Source organism: Accipiter gentilis, chromosome 19 (genome assembly GCF_929443795.1).
Source record: "Accipiter gentilis chromosome 19, bAccGen1.1, whole genome shotgun sequence".
Taxonomy (NCBI): domain Eukaryota; kingdom Metazoa; phylum Chordata; class Aves; order Accipitriformes; family Accipitridae; genus Astur; species Astur gentilis.
In genome coordinates this window covers 20,759,590-20,777,978 of record NC_064898.1, presented here as the reverse complement: position 1 = coordinate 20,777,978, position 18,389 = coordinate 20,759,590, and the positions used below count along the sequence as shown (strand labels likewise).

The 18,389-nt window shown below is 42.0% G+C and overlaps 1 protein-coding gene across 26 annotated transcripts in view; it reads left to right on the top strand.

Moving 5' to 3' along the window:
• The window catches only part of DLG2 (discs large MAGUK scaffold protein 2), a 1,018,327-nt gene extending 1,002,355 nt beyond the window's left edge, over nucleotides 1–15,972 (top strand). For all 26 annotated transcript variants that reach the window (XM_049823421.1, XM_049823420.1, XM_049823428.1 and 23 more), the window contains 6 exons: nucleotides 2,001–2,051; nucleotides 2,816–2,917; nucleotides 3,854–4,026; nucleotides 4,735–4,844; nucleotides 12,098–12,189; nucleotides 13,215–15,972. In XM_049823421.1, coding sequence (XP_049679378.1) covers nucleotides 2,001–2,051; nucleotides 2,816–2,917; nucleotides 3,854–4,026; nucleotides 4,735–4,844; nucleotides 12,098–12,189; nucleotides 13,215–13,321 — 635 coding nt within the window. In that variant the 3' untranslated portion in view covers nucleotides 13,322–15,972. The remainder of the gene's footprint in view (nucleotides 1–2,000; nucleotides 2,052–2,815; nucleotides 2,918–3,853; nucleotides 4,027–4,734; nucleotides 4,845–12,097; nucleotides 12,190–13,214) is intronic.
• The last annotated feature ends 2,417 nt before the right edge of the window (nucleotides 15,973–18,389 follow it).

Sequence of the window (18,389 nt, the reverse complement as noted above, 5' to 3'; positions counted from 1 at the left end):
AAGCACTCACAACACAGGCTTCTGAAATTAGCTGAAATGAATCCCCTTCTGCAGATCTGTATGCCATTGAAACAAGTATTTTCAAGTTTAAGAGTCTATTCGTACAAACAGGCTGCCTTCCCTCTGCCTAGTACATGATGGCTTCATCGCCCTCCCCAAGGTCGACTTTGTGGGGCTGTTGAAAAGCACAGATAGCCTTGGCTCTGGGGGCCGGAGGGCAGGCAGTGCAGGAGCACGCTCGTCCAGCCTGGAGAGTGAATTGTTTCATCTCCAGGGGAATGGGACATCCTGAGTTTTAGATCACCCCTAGAATTCCCAGAGAAAATAATACACCTGATGCATGAAACCTAGTGTAACAATAGTTCTAGCGTTTTTAACTTTGCAAAAAGCCAAAGTTAAGCAAGTGATTACGGTATCAAACAATTGCAAATAGAGAGAAAAATCCATTATCCACACTCCTCATATGTTAAGTTGCCTTGTCCTCAAAAGCTGTCTAATTTCTTCCTTTTATTAAAAATGATGTTTTCTCCTTTGCTGCTTCCGCACCATTGCTAGGTTGGAGTTGGTCCCTCTCTCCTAACACATCAGTACATTTTTTTATTTGCTTTTTCTGTCATTGTCCTTAATTACAACATTAATTTTACTTGAAAAGCTTTCTTACACATTTCTGACAACTGTCTAGATAATATATCACAAAAAATACCTATCAACATATTAGATTCATGAGATGGGAGTCAGCCTAAGACTAAACCACAAAAAGTTTTGTACCTACTTGGGAGCTAGGCATTGCATCCAATACAAATCTTGTTAATATAGTTAATGGAACCTCAAGAGTGACTCAGATAGCAGTCAGACTACTTCAAGGTGAGGTGTAGCCCCTTCTAAATCCTACCTGTATCATCCATCAGGTGTCAGGCAGTGTTTTTCCCCTGTATGTGCATGCTTTGGTTTGGCAGGAGCCCATCAGAATAATGTAGCACAGGCTCATGTGCATGCAAACAGATGAAATGAAGGCAATCCTGTCTATTTTACAAAGCCCTGGTACTCCTTATGGCACTCTTTCTTCTGTAGTATCTAAATTAGTTGCAAAATCCCATCTGTGGATCTTCGCAGAGACAAGCCCTGAACCGAGTAAAAATAAAATCATAATTTTAAACTTTGCTAAGCCTAAGTCGTATTTAGAATGTACCAGAGCCCTTACGTGGTACCATGTATGTGACAGTAACCTAAAAAAAAAGAAATGTCCAGGAATTATTCATGCAGTAGATTGAAGAACCCTCCCCTCTCTCCTCTTGCACTCTGTAGGGGAGAGGACAGTGATGCACTGGGGCTGCACACCTGCGCCCAAGTCATGCTCCATATAGTGCCATTTGTTTCTCACTGCAAATTTCTCTGCTTTTTAAATGTCACCACGAGGAAACAGCACTGTCCTAACAGGAGTGGAGGGAGGATAAGTGTTTAAAATATGATGCTGTGAGATTTGTGTTCAGGGAAAGGATAAGGGTCAGAAAATAGCTCAGAGCTAGACGTCAGGCTGTGAATAAACTAGACTATGGAGGTTATGCACAGAAGGACGATCAACCAAAATGTGTATATTCTGAGGATAAAAATTGTTCAATTTAGGTAGCCTGTGGATTTGCCCTGCAGCAGCATGTTAGGGCCTTAACAATAGGAGAAGCGAAAGAATTGCATCTTAAATTTCTGCACTATCCTTGGAAACAGCCTTGCTATCAAATCAATTAATGAAGTCTTACTGCCCATCATTGAAAAAGCCCAATTTCAGCCAAGAGAATTGAAACATGTGGCAGGGGAGGGAGGGGGAAGGAAAAAAGTGGTCTCCACACTTTAAAGTTATGGGGGACTTTGGAATGGTTCAGATGAGAGTATTACCAGAGAGAAGTGTTGAACCCAATCTGTCTCTATGTGAAGCATTTTATCAAGCTTTAGTACTTGACGTGTTGCTTGTCAGCTTCAATCTCTTCTCTTTCTTCTCTCGTCAGGAGGCCAAGAAGACTGCATCCTTTCTTATGAACCTGTCACCAGACAGGAAAGTAAGTTTCATCTGCTGTTCTGTCACTGTTCCTTATATTTTTCATTTCACATTTTGGGGGCCAGCAGAGCAGTAAGCCTTGCTGTACCAGCCCCAGATTCTCTGTGGCTCCTTTTTCTTGGCCACTGGGTCTATTGCATACAAAAGAAATGCTGTAAGGGTCTCCCTCGCTAGCCCTCACTTCCTAACATTCTCAGGACTCTCCCCAGTACCCTCTCATGGCCTTTACCAATAAATATGTTCATCAGTCTACAGAATATTGATGCAGATTTTCTAGATTTACTGCAATATTGTTACATGGGAGGCCTTTATTATTTTCCTTCGAATGTGATATGTGCCTCTAAGCAGGGTAGATGAACCTATGGGAAGACAACTGAAAATGAGAGCGCACCCACCTGATTTAGTGGGGGGTGCACTCATTTAAGTGAGGAGGAAAAAAAAATCCTATAATATCCTTTCCATGCCTCATGTGAGAGTCCTTCTGCAAGCGTTTGGGAGTGACCTTGTTGAGCAATAGCAAATATATACCCTTCCACATAGTCGTTTGACTACATGTGCATGCACCATCACAGAGCTCTGCAAAATAAGTGGTACTCGTTCCTTTTTCCTTATCCATGTCAATAAATAAACTATTCATCAATAAAATGTACACCTAAGTTTTCACTTCATACATAAAGGCAACAACTCTGGTTAGTGCATCTTTGGGAAGATTTACTGTTATTGCCAGTAAGATTATCAAAATGTGCCTTTCTTTTTGTTGTTCAGTTAATTACACCAGGCCAGTTATTATTCTGGGTCCTATGAAAGATCGGATCAACGATGATTTGATATCTGAATTCCCTGATAAGTTTGGGTCATGTGTACCACGTAAGTATGATTTTACTCCTTCATTGCAGCTAAGTGAACTGTAGCGCTTGGTGCCACACATTAAGTGAATTGCTGTGAATGCAGCATCTGTGAAGTATTTGTAATTGAGTTTCTCAAAAGCCATTTTTCCATTGGACAAAAAAGGGGAAAGGAACAAACAAAAAAAAAAGATTGTGGAAGTCTGGAAAGAATTTCTCAGAAGAATTGTCTCAAAAGCTCTAGCATCTTTTTAAAAAAGGAGCCTTCTAGCCACTAACTCAATTTACTCATCAATTAATGTGAGGTTTCTTAAATAAGATAAAAGTTTGAAATACTGGTAAAATGTAAAATGTTTCAACTCAATTGCGCAGCATCCATCAATAAAAATATGGAGAAATCTGTGATTTGTCAGAGGTCTAGACTGTCTAATCTGAAAGCAATATTGGACCCTGAATTAAGCAGAATGTTTATATCTTGGATCATTAGAGCTTGCTGAGTGTTTATTTCAGACCCTGATTGCAGTCTTACTTCATTTTAAACTGTTGTCTCTGCAAATACACCAGCTTAAAACTGCTGGAGATGAGATCAGAATCAGCCTTATAATTAAGACTACATTAAATTGATGAGATTGTGATTCATTTTATCACTGTAATAGGATTAGTTTTACAATCTGGAATGCATTTTGTGTTTGGGGTTTGTGTGTGATCCTGCTGAAAAAAATGGAATTCTGGTATTGATTGGAAGTAAACATCAGAAGGCGTTACTTTGAAAAGACAGCTTTATTGTCATAACTCCATTGAAAACAGTATGTAGTAGCCAAGGATCTGCTCCCAGATGTGAGGCACCTCCACTTACAGCAGACCCAGCATTGTCCACTGAGCGAACCATAATTGCAGCATTTTTTTCCATGAAATGTTTTTACAGACTTCTTGATCGTCTGTCTTTTGTTTCATGCAGATACCACACGGCCAAAGCGTGACTATGAAGTGGATGGGAGAGATTATCATTTTGTCATTTCAAGAGAACAAATGGAAAAAGATATCCAAGAGCACAAATTTATAGAAGCTGGGCAGTACAATGATAATTTATATGGAACTAGTGTCCAGTCTGTGAGATTCGTGGCAGAAAGGGTAGGTTGACACTGGTTTTATTGACCATGCAACATGACCTGTTTTGTTTCCACACTGTATCTCAGACATGACTCTTCTGCCAAAAATATATATCTGCAAAACAGCATGCTAATATTTGTAGGCTTTATAATGTCTCCACAAGTGGAGTCTCTGACTTTGAATGACAACATCCTTGGCACTTTCTGTACCTGGATGTAGTGCCATCAGTTCAGGAAACTAACACAGCGCCTCAGGTATGCCCCAAAACTTCCTTCCCTCTTGCCTCTGTAAGACAGGTAAATAAACTTATCTCACTTTCACAGAGGAAAAAGAATGAAGCACAGAAAGATTAAATTACTTGCCTCAGGTGACACAGGGAGTCTTTGACACAAACAAGAACTGAATTAACCAGTAAAAACGTAGACATCCTATTACTTTTATGAATTGATTTTCCTCATCTCTGAAGAAAATCCTCTCCCCCCTGCAAAGTTCATCCCAGTAAAAATAAAAAACAAGTTTGTTCCCATATCTCCAGTGGCTATTTTATATTAGCACCAAAGCAAAGTAAAGTGCGCAGAGGAGTGGAGCGCGTGCCCTGGGGTCCCCGTTCCCTGGTGTGCCAGCAATGGCCCCGTTCCAGGGCACCGCGCTGCGGAATTGCTTCCCGTCTTTTGGCTGATCTGCAGCAAACTCTGCGAAAACAAACACATCCTCATCTGTTTCCAACAGGGCAAGCACTGTATACTCGATGTGTCAGGAAATGCTATCAAACGACTACAGGTTGCACAACTCTATCCCATCGCTATCTTCATTAAGCCTAAGTCATGGGAGCCTCTGATGTAAGTATAAACTCCTTCAAGCGTTTTTTTTTCAGGGTACAGTCTCAACACAGGTCTTGAGTCTACATTTTGCCTCTCCCCTAAAATCAGTAATAACAAAAGGAAGTGAGAACAGTGGCGACTTGCTCTCCCTGCCTGCCACCCACGGTATCCCCGCATCTCAAGGAACAAGTCAAAGCTGCCTTTGAACTGTTCACAGTGGGACATGTGGGCTTATGTGCTGGACCATGAAGGACTCCCTGCCAGTGCTCTGTGTACTTGTTCCAACCTGTGCAGCAAGTTCACCAAGGACTCATGCGGCACGGCTTGTCCCATCCAGCCTTGGGTGCTCTTGGGGTGTAGGGTCTGGTCACAGGGGCGAACCAGAGGGTAAACCTGGGTCAGATTTTCAGTGTCTGCCTCTTGGTCAGCCCTTCATTTCCTTGAAGGTCTGTAAGAGGATAGGCAAAGATCCACGGACTGGAGAGGGACAAATGTAACACTTAAAGAAGGAAAGAAAAGGCACCAACTTCATGTTGTCACCAGGCAACCTAATTTCAATACTCAGAAAAACACTGGGATCTAGGGAACAGTTAAACAACTCAAGTATAATAACTGAGAGGGTAAAAAGGTTCTAAGAGGCAGCCAATGTATGTGCATCAAGAGAAAATCAAATCAATCTTATTTCCTTCTTTCATGAGATGGATATCCGGAATTGTATCGCATCTTGATTTTTATTCTGGCTCCCTGGGACATTCTCAGTAGCAGAATATTTCCTGAGATGTGTCCCTATTTGGGACTACTTGTTATTTCCATGAATTACTTGAATGATGAATTGGGCAATACTTTTGCAAAGTTTGTGAATAACTCGAGGCTGAGCTGGCAAGCACTTTAGAGGATAAGATTAAAACTCAGTTGTCATGGTTTAACCCCAGCCAGTAACTAAGCCCCACAGAGCCACTCACTCGCTCTCTCCCCCGTGTTGGGTTGGGGGAGAGAATCGGAACAGTAAAAGTGAGAAACTCGTGGGCTGAGATAAAGACAGTTTAGCAGATAAAGCAAAAGCTGTGCACACAAGCAAAGCAAAACCAGGAATCCATTCCCCAGTTCCCACGGGCAGGCAGGAGTTCAGCCATCCCCAGGACAGCAGGGCTCCATCACGCCTAACGGGACTTGGGAAGACAAACGCCATCACTCCCAACGTCCCCCCTTCCTTCTTCTTCTTCCCCAGCTTTATCTGCCGACCATGACGTCCTATGGTCTGGGATACCCCTTGGGTCATTTGGGGTCAGCTGTCCCAGCTGTGTCCCCCCCAACTCCTTGTGCCCCCCCAGCCTCCTCGCTGGTGGGGTGGGGGGAGAAGCAGAAAAGCCCTCGGCTCTGGGTAAGCCCTGCTCAGCAATAACTAACACATCCCTGTGTTATCAGCACTGTTTTCAGCACAAGTCCAAAATTTAGCCCCCTACTAGCTACTGTGAAGAAAATTAACTCTATCCCAGCCAAAACCAGCACAACAATGTAAAATCAGTAAGATGAAATTCAGCACAAAGGAGAGAAAATTAAATGCGTGAGCACAAGCAGGGAATAATTAAGCTATAGCACTGCAGAAAAGCATCTGGTGGTTGGGATGGATCACACAGGAATATGAATGGATGGGTAATGCGGTTGCAAAAAAAGAAACTGCCACTGTGGGCTGTATTAATATCAGTGTTGTGTAAGGACACAACAGACAGTCATTTTGTTGTACTGGGTATGGATGAGGCCTCAGCTGGAGCACTGGCCTGGTGCTGGGTTCCACCCTAGAAGTGGAGGAGGAACAGGGGTTATCTAGTGTCAAGGAGAGAAGGCTGAGGAGGAAATATGGAAGTGATCTTCATACTGGTTAAAGCTCAGGATAAAACACATTGTGATCATTTGTTTTCCATGTACACTTCGGGTAATGCAAGAGTTATCAGCTTAATTTGCTCTGATAGGGATAAAATTTGGAACTTTGTGCCTTCCCCTCACCAAAGGCTCTGCAAATGCCAGGCGATGCCATGGGTATCTGTTACACAGCTAAAATCTAGGCATCCCCCCTCCTGTGACAGATGCCTGTCTGGTTACGGTAACGGTGTGCCCACCACTGTTGGGTGACAGAGCTGGAGAATGTTAACATGCCCCATCCCAGGAATGTGCATCCTCCCTGGCCCTGCCTTTTGGTGATAAGGTTGTTGTGTGTCCAGCCGCATTACAGGGAATGAGGCACAGAATGTGGCACTTGCACAGCCCCATCCTGACCAAAACCATCTTGAGTTGGATGACTTCTTGATGTTTCTTCCTGCCCTACAATTCACTTATATTCTCATTATGTTGCTGTATAGAAGGTGAAGGGTAGTCTGATAGCCTACCTTCTGCACTGATTGGTTTAAGATAGATCTTAACCTACAGTTATCCCATCCATAAAATATTTCCATTATTTGTTTAATGCTGACATTGCATCTGGAGTGATTAAAAAAAAAATAAAAATAAATAAATAAAAGTGGTCCTTACTCTGAGATATACATTAGGCAGAACCAGAAATGTGGCACTAACATAACGGCTTCATTGATTTGATGTAAGAACAGCAAATCCTTGAACAGATTGACTGAAAAGTGTTATGAAGATGCAAAACATTATGACAATCATCCTGTTATTAAACTACGGCAATGCTAATATTTCACTTAGGACAAAATAAGTTATGCAGAGCTAGCAGAATTTTTCTTACTGATATAAATCAAAAGTAAGTTGTTCTTCAGTCTCCAAATCTAAACCTGTTGACAGTATGGTAGGGACAAACAAAGTGAAATCCCTTATATCACTCTGAATTCCTTGTTCTGCAAATACTCTGTGGAAGACACCCTTGATTAGAAATCCAAACTTTCATGGGACAGCAGAAGTCCTTATATATCAGTACTAGTTTGGGATTTTTTTCACTAATATGGCTTATATAAATTAATTATGTAACCACAATACAACTCCTGGAAAAAAAAGAGAGAAAATCATAATTAATTCAGGCATTCTAAATTAGTTTATCCCCTGCAGCCTGCTCTCCACAAGTAATCTTTTTATCTAGTTAATCTATCTAATGTGTATTTATCTTATCAAACAGCACTCAAAATTTTCTAACAGAAATGACAACTCTTGATATAAACAGTATTGTTCTTTTTAAAGAATTGTCTTGAGAATAATGACATAATTCTGAGCCCCTTGCTAGTAAGAATCATTTATTTTATTTAGCAATGTAGCTAAATCACTCAGGGTCTGGCTAAACAAATAAATACTCTGATGTAAGCAGTAGTGAGTTGTAGAGTGTGCATAGATGAACCGATATAACCCCTTTCCAATACATACTATTATTTTAGTATGAAGAAGTTTAACATGGTAAATCAGTGCTCTATGGGAACAGAAAGAGGACATTTTTATGACAGCATAATGCAACTGCTCACTTGGTCTTTTTTATGTATGTAACTACTACAACACAAAAAATTATAGGTTTATCTGCCATAACTATTACTCCTGTTCATACAGGTGAGTTGAAAGTTAGTGTAATATCAAAGTAAAATCACAAAAGACAAAAAATTGCTCATCAGAAGATGCAGAGAAACAAAGTCAAAAGATTTAACTTGCAGCAAAACCAGCACTTAAAGTTGAAGTCTAATTCTCATTTACATATATGCTTCTTTGCACTCATCTGACAGTGAAGGGAGCATAAATTAAGCTTGCACCTGCACTTGAAACTTGGTTATCGCTGGGTCTCTGGAAATACCCTGCTAACACTAATGACCACAGCAATGGAAGACCATAAGGGGCTGTTGGATGTAAAAGCAACCAGAACACATGGCCTGAGCTGGATGTCTCCTGATCCTGCTTTCTTCAATTAAATTCAGTCCTAGCAATCAAATTGCTGTAAACAAACTGCTCTGTCATCCTGCCCTTCCATCCTTCCTTCCATCCTTCCTTCCTTCCTACCATCCTTCCTTCCTTCCTTCCTTCCTGCCGTCCTTCCTTCCTTCCTTCTTTCCATCCTTCCTTCCTTCCTTCCTTTCTTCCCCACCTCTACGTGACTCCACCTCACAGGTTTAATCCCAGCAGCATCCCCATTGGTACCTCTCTATTGGCCTCTCTCTCTCTAGAAGAAGGAGGACGGTGGTGGGATCATGGGGATGAGAGCTGGAAGTAATGAAGAGCCTGCCTGGGTGAGCTCTTCACTGGGGGAGGAGGAAAACCCTGGGAAACGTGCCTGGAGGGACAGCTCTTGCAAGCGTTTTGAATTCACCAGCGGTGCAGGTGCCTGGCTAGGAAAGAAAAAAATTAGAAGTGACTATGGTTTGACAGCACTTTTAATTCATCATGAAAAATGGACATCATCGTCCTCCCCCTTCTCCATCCTCTCTCCTGAAGGCACAGACAGGATGGGCAGAGGCATGGATACAACTAGCACAGTTTTATACCCCAGGCAACTCTACAATCTGAACATGTATTGCAAATTTCTGCTTATTTCAAAGTACTTACTATTTTAAGTGCTTGTTTATGTTTTCATTTGTATTTTCTCCTCTGATATTCAAAGATCTTGAGGAAGACTTCTCAGAAATTTACCAGAAATAGATCTGGAAGGAGGAGGATGTTGTTAGCACTAGAATTTTGGCTGAGTGTCCTTAAGATGAAAATGTTAATTTGCATAAGAATTTGCAATGGTATGTCCCACTTCAAGACAGAGTTTTGGTTCAGTCACCAAAAGAAATGTTCAAGTAGGCATAGCTGATGAGAAGCTCACCTGAACTCAATTAGATAGCAATCTTTCTAATAAATAGAATTAGTAGTATTACAAATTTAGCAGCATGACACAGATTGGCACATATTAAACCTATTCATATAATCCACAAATAACTGTCATAAATTATATAAAGAAATCTTTCTTATCCTTCATTTTATAAACCTGCTTTCTGCATTGCATTGGTACTGCCAGAGAGATTTTTCTAAGCAGTGTTCCCAGCTATATGGTTAGTTACATAGATAGAAAGCTTTAAGTCATTTCTAGAAATACCTTTTTGCATCCTGGACACCTTAGAGGGTATTTTTCAGAAGCCAGGTAGGAGTTAGCTGTAGCAAGTTCATACTGTTGTGCACTTCATAGATCATTTTTTAATGCACCATCATGCGCATAATTTCCTACATGCATCACCCATGTCATACAGTACACAGTCCATTACCACATAATCATATGATTCAGTGCAAGGCATTAGATCAGATTTATGTAGAACACAAGGTGCTCCCTTCTCTTGCTTTCCTAGTTGCCTCAGAAATTTTCCATCATGTTTTAAGAAAAACAAATCCATGCAGTGAAAAAACGCCAGAAAAGCAAACTCTATTATTGCTAGTGAATTTGGATATCTGGAGGCAGATATCCTGAGAACAAGTTGACACGCTGGAGGGACGGGATGCCATCCAGAGGGACCTGGACAGGGTTGAGAGCTGGGGCTGTGTGAAACCTCATGAAGTTCAACGAGGCCAAGTGCAAGGTCCTGCACATGGGTCGGGGCAATCCCAAGCACAAATACAGGTTGGGTGATGAGTGGATTGAGAGCAGCCCCACAGAGAAGGACTTGGGGGTATTAGTGGATGACAAACTGAATATGAGCCGGCAATGTACGCTCGCAGCCCAGAAAGCCAACTGTATCCTGGGCTGCATCAAAAGCAGTGTGGCCAGCAGGTCGAGGGAGGGGATTCTGCCCCTCTACTCCGTTCTCCTGAAAGCCCACCTGGAGTAGTACCTTTAGCTCAGTGGCCCCCAACATAAGAAGGACATGGACCTGTTGGAGCTGGTCCAGAGCAGGGCCACAGAGATGATCAGAGGGCTGGAGCACCTCTGCTATGGGGACAGGCTGAGAGAGCTGGGGCTGTTCAGCCTGGAGAAGAGAAGGCTCCAGGGAGACCTTATAGCAGCCTGCCAGTACGTAAAGGGGACCTACAGGAAAGGTGGGGAGGGACTTTTTACAAGGGCATATAGGGATAGGACAAGGGGTAATGGCTTTAAACTGAAAGAGGGTAGATTTAGATGAGATGTGAGGAAGAAGTTCTTCACTGTGAGGGTGGTGAGGCACTGGAACCGGTTGCCCAGAGAGGCTGGTTGCCCCATCCCTGGAGGTGTTCAAGGCCGGGTTGGATGGGGCTTTGAGTAACCTGGTCTAGTGGAAGGTGTCCCTGCCCATGGCAGTGGGGGTTGGAACTAGATGACCTTTAAGGTCCCTTCCAACCCAAACCATTCTGTGATTCTATGATTGATTCTTTGCAAGTGTACAGTGGTACTAAAAGCTGAGCATGGATGGGCAAGACAACTCATTTCTTAAAGTTATTAAATAATGCCTCTGTTGAAACAGAAATGCTCTATCAAATAACAAAACATTGGAAATAACAGAATGTTACTGACACTGTCTATGTTTTTACATTTATTGGTACCCTGTATGTTTTAGAATCTACAAGACACACTTGACTAGGTATCTCTCTAGTTAGTCAGAAAGGACTGGAACAGAGAACATACATAAATAACTCATCTTAACTCTTCCAGCCAGAAAGACTCAGTCTGATTTGTCATGATATCTGGAACTCATGCCCCTACCTGAACCAAGAATTCTCCCTGGAAGACATGCTGGGTCCTTCTGGGGCTTCCCTTCAAGGGTTTACAATGACTCTGGGATTCCTTCTACAGGGTCAGGAGTGTCAGTGTGCTGAATTCTGCCTTTAATCATGATTTCACTTCCACAGGCCCAGCCTGAGTCAAAACCCAGCTTCCATTTCAGCATTTTGGACAACCTTATTCAGCTGAGACAGCCAGCTGTGGGCCTGGGAGATAGAGAGGTTCCCGAAGGAGCTTCAGCTCTGGAAGCAGGAGAGCTCTGAGCGCTCAGACCTTGAGACCTCCTGGCTCCCAGATTTAGCCACGGGTTCCTGATGCCACCAGTCCATCTCAGTTAGCACTTACCAGATTTGGGCCTCGTATTTTGTTCGGGAATGTAGAGTAGTGAACCCAAAATAAAAATTTAGTGGAGAAATGGGAAATACTCTGAAAATGTAGGTTCATACTACGTAAGAATGAAATTAAATTTAAAATCCTGAAACTGCCCATGAACTGGCGGAAGAATGTCATCACTTGATTCTTGTACCGATTTCAATCCATCTGTGATTCAGTTGAATGGATCTTTTAGAAAGTTGTTCCATCAAGAATCTAAACTTTTTAATGACTTCATGTGTGTTTCTAGGGAAATGAATAAACGTCTTACAGAGGAGCAAGCGAAGAAAACCTATGATCGAGCAATTAAATTAGAACAAGAATTTGGAGAATATTTTACAGGTATGTTCTTATTAAAAACAATTTTTTTCCCAAGAGATAGTCTTTTATTGCAAAACAACTGGATCAGCTCTGTCTCTGGCAGAGGCTGCATATCAGTATAGTGTGTCCACAGTAAGGACTCCTGGCTTGGGACTAATGTTTCCCTGAAACTCAAGGGCAGTTGAGGCATTCAACTCCTTGGAATTTTGATGCACTTCAGGAATAGTTTTTCATGAATTTGATTCCCTCTCTGACCCAAAACTGCTTTTAATGAAATCAGTACAGATGTTGCATCATTACATTTGTACAGAGCAAAGAATTCCTCACTAGCCTCAAGGTAAGAGCTCAAGCTACAGGTCATGGAGGGGGGGGGAAGAGAAAGGCATCTTCTTCCTGACCTGGAAAAGAGCAAGATTTAAGACTTGCTCTGGGCCCCAGCATTTCCTTTGGATGGGTTTAGGCAGCTCCCTACTCAGGGGACTGATATTTGTGGGTAACACTCAGAAGCCCCCAGTTGCCCCTCCACATGCTGACAGTGCACATACTCTGGACTGCAGGTCCAGATTTCTGCTGGGGGGGGGGGGGGGGGGCAAGGAATTTAGGAGTATAGACACTGTGCTTTGTGTTACAGTTGCTTTATCTTCTGTCACTTTGGACCTGTTCTAGTTAACTTTTTCAGCCAAGAGTGAGTTTATTGTAACTAGGTCAGGAAAAGAATAGGCTGCAAATCTGCAGCTACTCACTGCTGAAATGTAAAGCTTGAGTTGCAACAGTGGGAGCCTACCATGCTGCCCTCCTGTGGGACAGAGCTGCTGTTCTCTAAACTAACCTAGCTCAGTCATCTCACTACAGGCAGTGGGATGGGTCTCTGTCATGGGAAGGTGCCGTTGGTTTCAACTTAGTTACCATGTGCAGGGATATGATTTTTCCATAATCAACAACATCACAGTGTGCTCGTATTCCTTCTCATTTATTTCATCAATATCTGACACTGGATGCTGTAGAATGTAACAATTAAAAGAAATATTGATATGTTCTTACTGCAGCTATTGTCCAAGGAGATAGCTTAGAAGATATATATAATCAATGCAAACTTGTAATTGAAGAACAATCTGGGCCTTTCATCTGGATTCCTTCAAAGGAAAAATTATAAATTAGCCACTGCACCTCTGATTACGACGGGAGAATATTTAGAAGAAAACTATAATATACTATTTGGAGGCTTTCCTGTTTTTGTTGCATTTATGTTCTTTGCAGTCAATGTGAATTTTGATGAATGTACAACACAAAGTGTTTGAAGCCATGAAGGACACTGATGGGTCAAAGGGTAGGAACAAAAAGACTTCTACCATATAAAGCAAATCTGTTGTGTGCTCAGAGCACCAGTTGTAGGCATAAACTTCTGACATGGAGACCCTCTGTCAAGGGGAGCTAGCCACCTCCTGTGCCCATGCGGACATTTTGATCGATTTCAATGGCTGAGCTCAGTGTGTTGATTGCTTTAAAGAGAAGTTCCCAGCTCTTGAACCTCATATAGGGCTTGATCCTGCAAGGCGCTCAGCACTTGACCCCAATTCCTACACGAGTAGCCCGTTGACTTGGAGTCACTTGTGATCCTTCCCTGTGCCGTTCAGTCCCATCAATTCCAGTAGCACTATTCATGTGCTCAAAGCTAAGCACGGGCTTAAACGTTTTGCTAGATCAGGGCCACATGCACCTTGCAAAATCAAGCTCAGAGTACTTGGTCCACTTCCTACTGAAGTCATTGGTAGGACGCTCTTTGACTTGACTGGGAGGTGGATCCTATTCTAAGCTTGTCATTGCACATTTGTAGTTGGTACACCTCGACTTCGGTAACTATGCACATCTTTTCATTTCTGAAACCAAGTCAAGCATTTCTTTTTTCCCCTTTGGAAACACTATTGCATCAGGAACTAGTAACAATGTAGTTTATTTTAACGGAGTTTGGGGGTGGGAGAGGATGGAAGCATTTTACACCAGACACACATGCACACAAACACATTCCCATGTGGACACACACACATGTATGAGGATTCACAGCACCTATGTTGACAAGGAGGGATACAACTGGGAAAAGCTTTAAAATTTTTGATTGTCTATTTTATCATTTATATTGATAGAAGGCACTTAAAGATGGAATAATTTATAAAAATAAAAATATATTGATGTATAGAAACTAATTTCTATAGGTAAAAATGTTTTTGTGAGATATTTTGTAAAGATTAATTAAGTGAAAGATTAAATATTTACACCCTTGTGCGACTGTAAAATGTAAAGAGGACCATCAAGTTGCATTATCCCTTTTCCTGAACAGATTCTCTATTATTAATGACAAGCAAGATAATTCCTTAAATTGTAGTTGTCAGCTTGTTTTTCTCTCAATTTAATCCTCTCCCTTGCCTCTATTTAATCATGATGAACTCCTGTGGAAAGATCTCTTGAACTGACTGCCCTGTAGGACCTTTTCTGAACGCAAAAGGATAATGCATCTTTAAATTGAAATGGGTGATTTTTCAGAAGCAAAATGTCAGTGCTTGAATGCAGTTAATAATTTCTCTCTTGGAGGGAGTCATACTTCACCCCCAAATGTTTTATGAGTCTTCCTGTTTCTTTAAAGGAAATACCAAAAGCATTTGATCTTTCCTCTCTCTGTAGGAAACTACACCAACTAACTTGTATCTTCATTCATTTCACAGTCAACAAGGGTCTTAAAAGCAAAAACTGAGGCAATGGACATTTGTGAGGGATTTGGGGAAAGTCTGTGGAATTGCAGTTTGGGGTGCATGGAAGGGGAGAAGGAGGTATTTTTTTCTCATTTCACATTGCCCTTCCTTTGTATACCGAAGCCATTCTTCACTCTGACACACAAGGGGACAACTGCAAGAGATATCGTGATAGTAAACTGAATTGCCTTTGCTGCTGCTGGACCAAGTTTTCTATAAAACCCACACTCTCCTGCCTGCTGCACCGCAGGAGTCCAATGCTTATTAGCTGGTGGCTACAGCAGCCCTAATGTTTAAGGATGTTTTAAGGGCAAATGCTAAATAGACTCCTCAGCTACTTGTCTATTTGAAGCTTATATTTCTACGCCCTGTCAAGCTGACAGGTATATCCAGCCAACCTCCGCGGAGAGCGCGACTGGCTGGATGTTTGTATTATAGCCACCAGCAGTGACAGGGTTAAAAATACGGGCATTTTAGTGGCCCCGAAGTGGCCTCACTTACCGCCCTACTATGGTAACTTTGAGAAGTTCACACTTCTTTTACTACTATTTTTCTTGCCTGGCCAGCGCAGATTTATAAACAAGGGTTTCAGTTAAGTCTCCAAAAAAAGCTTTGTAACCAGAAGGGCTAGAAACTTTTTTTTTACAAAATACACATGAACGAAAGCTTCAATTTTGGATAATTCTGCAGAAATCCACAGAGTGACCCCAGATCTTTGGAAGCCATGGATTTTTCCATGCTGGCAAAGTACTATTGCCCCAGGTTGGGAAATAGCCCACCAGACCTGAAAAAACAAGTATCCTAAAGCAGGAACTTCATTCTAATTTTCAGCTCTGTTTTTAAGCAATCAATCACATCTGCTTCTTTGTTTCTTAGTTCAGCATGCAGCCTTTTACGGTACTATCCTACTAGTAACTGTTTTGCTTTGTCATGTGCTGTGCTTTACGGTGAACAGTAACACTATGGCTGAGTACAATCAATTTTTCCATCAGTCCTTGGTTACTGTAGTAACATTATTTATTTTTCCCTGTCTGTTTGTGCTTCCAGTTTAGAGTTGCCATTGCACTTCTTTCTTTTTTTTTTTTTTTTTTTTTTTTAAATAAAACATATATTTAAAAACAAATCATCAAGAGAAGCAGTAAGAGGTCTTATTTCCCTTAGGACTCGTACTCCCATTTGTTTTGTGCATTGACGTTTTGCGTTTCATGTTTCAGCATCCTCAGAGCTGCAGTTCATTTTTGCATTGCAGCTGTTCAGATCATACTGGGTGGTAGTGGGCGGAGGAAGAGAAACATAAGATTCATGCAAAATTACAGCTGGTGCAAAAAAAAAAAGTCCAAACTCACAACCCACAGCAGTTGGCGCCTGAGACCATATTGGTGCTAACACACCTTAGCGTAATCAGATTCCTTTTCTATCCGTGTAGAAGACTTGCAAGCATCTAAACATGAGACAAATGCAAATGCTGGACCCTTTAGGAAAAGTGCCAGATCACACCCCTGGTGCTATTTCTCATGTTCTGGCACAGTGTGTAGCACCGTAGGGTCTAAGCAGAACCAAAATTATCACAGCTTTTTGTCCACCCATGAATGATCACAACATCTTGCTAGCTTTGTGCAGATGTGCAATATTACAACCTATTTATTTCTCCTTGCCACAAAACATCTTCCATGCACTGACTCATTGAGAGCTTGCTAACAGGGCTCAGTGAAACGGCACTCTTTACTGGTCTTAGTCTGACCATCGACCAGTGAAAGAGCCTCTTTCTTGCTTAATTCCCCCTTCCTACAGAGGTACCCTGTCCATGCTAGCGCTTTGTAATTTCTTTGGTAGCAAAGGCTGTTTCTAGATAAATATTCCGTGATGTAATTGTGTTTGTAGCTAGCATGGTTTGATGCTCCGGTGTGGATAGGGTCCTAGGAACCACCCTGTGAAAGTCAAGGATAAGAAATCTCTCCGTTGCACTGAAATTTCAAATCCTCATCCTGGAGAGCAGTGTGGAACCTGAGCTAATAACCACTACGAGCCAGCAAGAGTGTCCTAGTTATACAACGTCCACTTACCTATTTATATTAGTTTTCTATGGAGAATTTGTTGGTGTTACACCTTCAGTGTTACTTGCTCATCAGCACTCAGTCAAATTATCTTTTCGGTTTGGTTTTCTTATATTTTATTTTTTGTTTTTCAAATTGTATCCCTGACCAGAGGATTCAGTGAGTGACAACACATGAGGCTATTTGTAGGAAAAACGGTGTTAATGAAAAAAGTCACAATCTTCTTTTTAAGCTGCAGATTTAAAGCCATAATATCTGCCGTGTTCACAGAAAGTGGTCTTTTATCCTTCACAGCTTTTAATCTCAACATTTTTTCTCTTGAACATTTTGTCTGCTATGTTATGCATGCGGTTCAGTGTGCAACTGCATCCATGTGCTCAGGCCCATGCCTTGGTGTAATAAATGTATTTTCCAATTCCATTAAAAATCAGGCATCTTGTCAATTAGTTCAGAAGTAAGAATGACGTCGTCATTATGTTAAAAAAAAGGTTCCCATTCTAGGGCACAAATCGGCATCAAAGCTAACAGCAAATAACATCTAAAATCTGTCCAGCATATAGCTAGCCTAGATCCTCAGCTGGTGTACGTCACAGTCACTCCATTGATTTCAGTGGAGTCCATCCCATTTACACCACCTGAAGTTACACATCCGTCCTCCCCGTTACACCTAGTTTTTAGCATTACTGTAAAACACCAAGGCCACATGATTAAACAGCAGCTCAGCACTTCCCATCATTATTTACTGCTCATATTACTGTAGCACCCAGTGGGCCAAGTCATGGACCAAGATCCTTTCGAGGTAGGTGCTGTGAAATTGCTGAACAAAAAGACACCCCGTGGGCCAAATGCTGTGGAAGGGTTTTCAGAAGGCTTCAGCCCCACTGACATCTCACCAAGAGCAATAGGAACCACTACCCCATTGGCCCTTTTGAGACTCTGTCTTTAAGGTGAGGAGCGTGAGACACAACCCGTCATCCCTCACACCGTGTTAGCAGCTTACGCCGTCTGGCCCTGACCTATAGCGCAGGCAACTTGCCCTGGTGTAAAACAGCACTTCTGGGGATGGGTGGTAGCCAGCATCCTAGGCAAGATCTTGGGGGGAAAAAAAGGCAAAAAAAAAAAAAAAAAAAAAAAAGGCAACACTGTTGGCTCTTAGTGGGATAGCAACCTTTTAATTTCTGGATTTGTGTTCCTAAATTTGAATTGGCCAGCCCGAATTTCCGAGTGCAGCAGCCTGTACTCAGCAGGCTGCTCCATCCGGCACGCTGGCCGGCGCGCGTCTCTTTAGCAGGATGTTTCTCAGTCCAGCTGTAGTGTGGGGTACTCAGAATCTGAACTGGAGTTTACAAAATACCCTGTCCAGCTTACACTCCTGTTATGTGTAAATACTCTGCGCATCCATTCCATTTGTGTAAAGAATAAA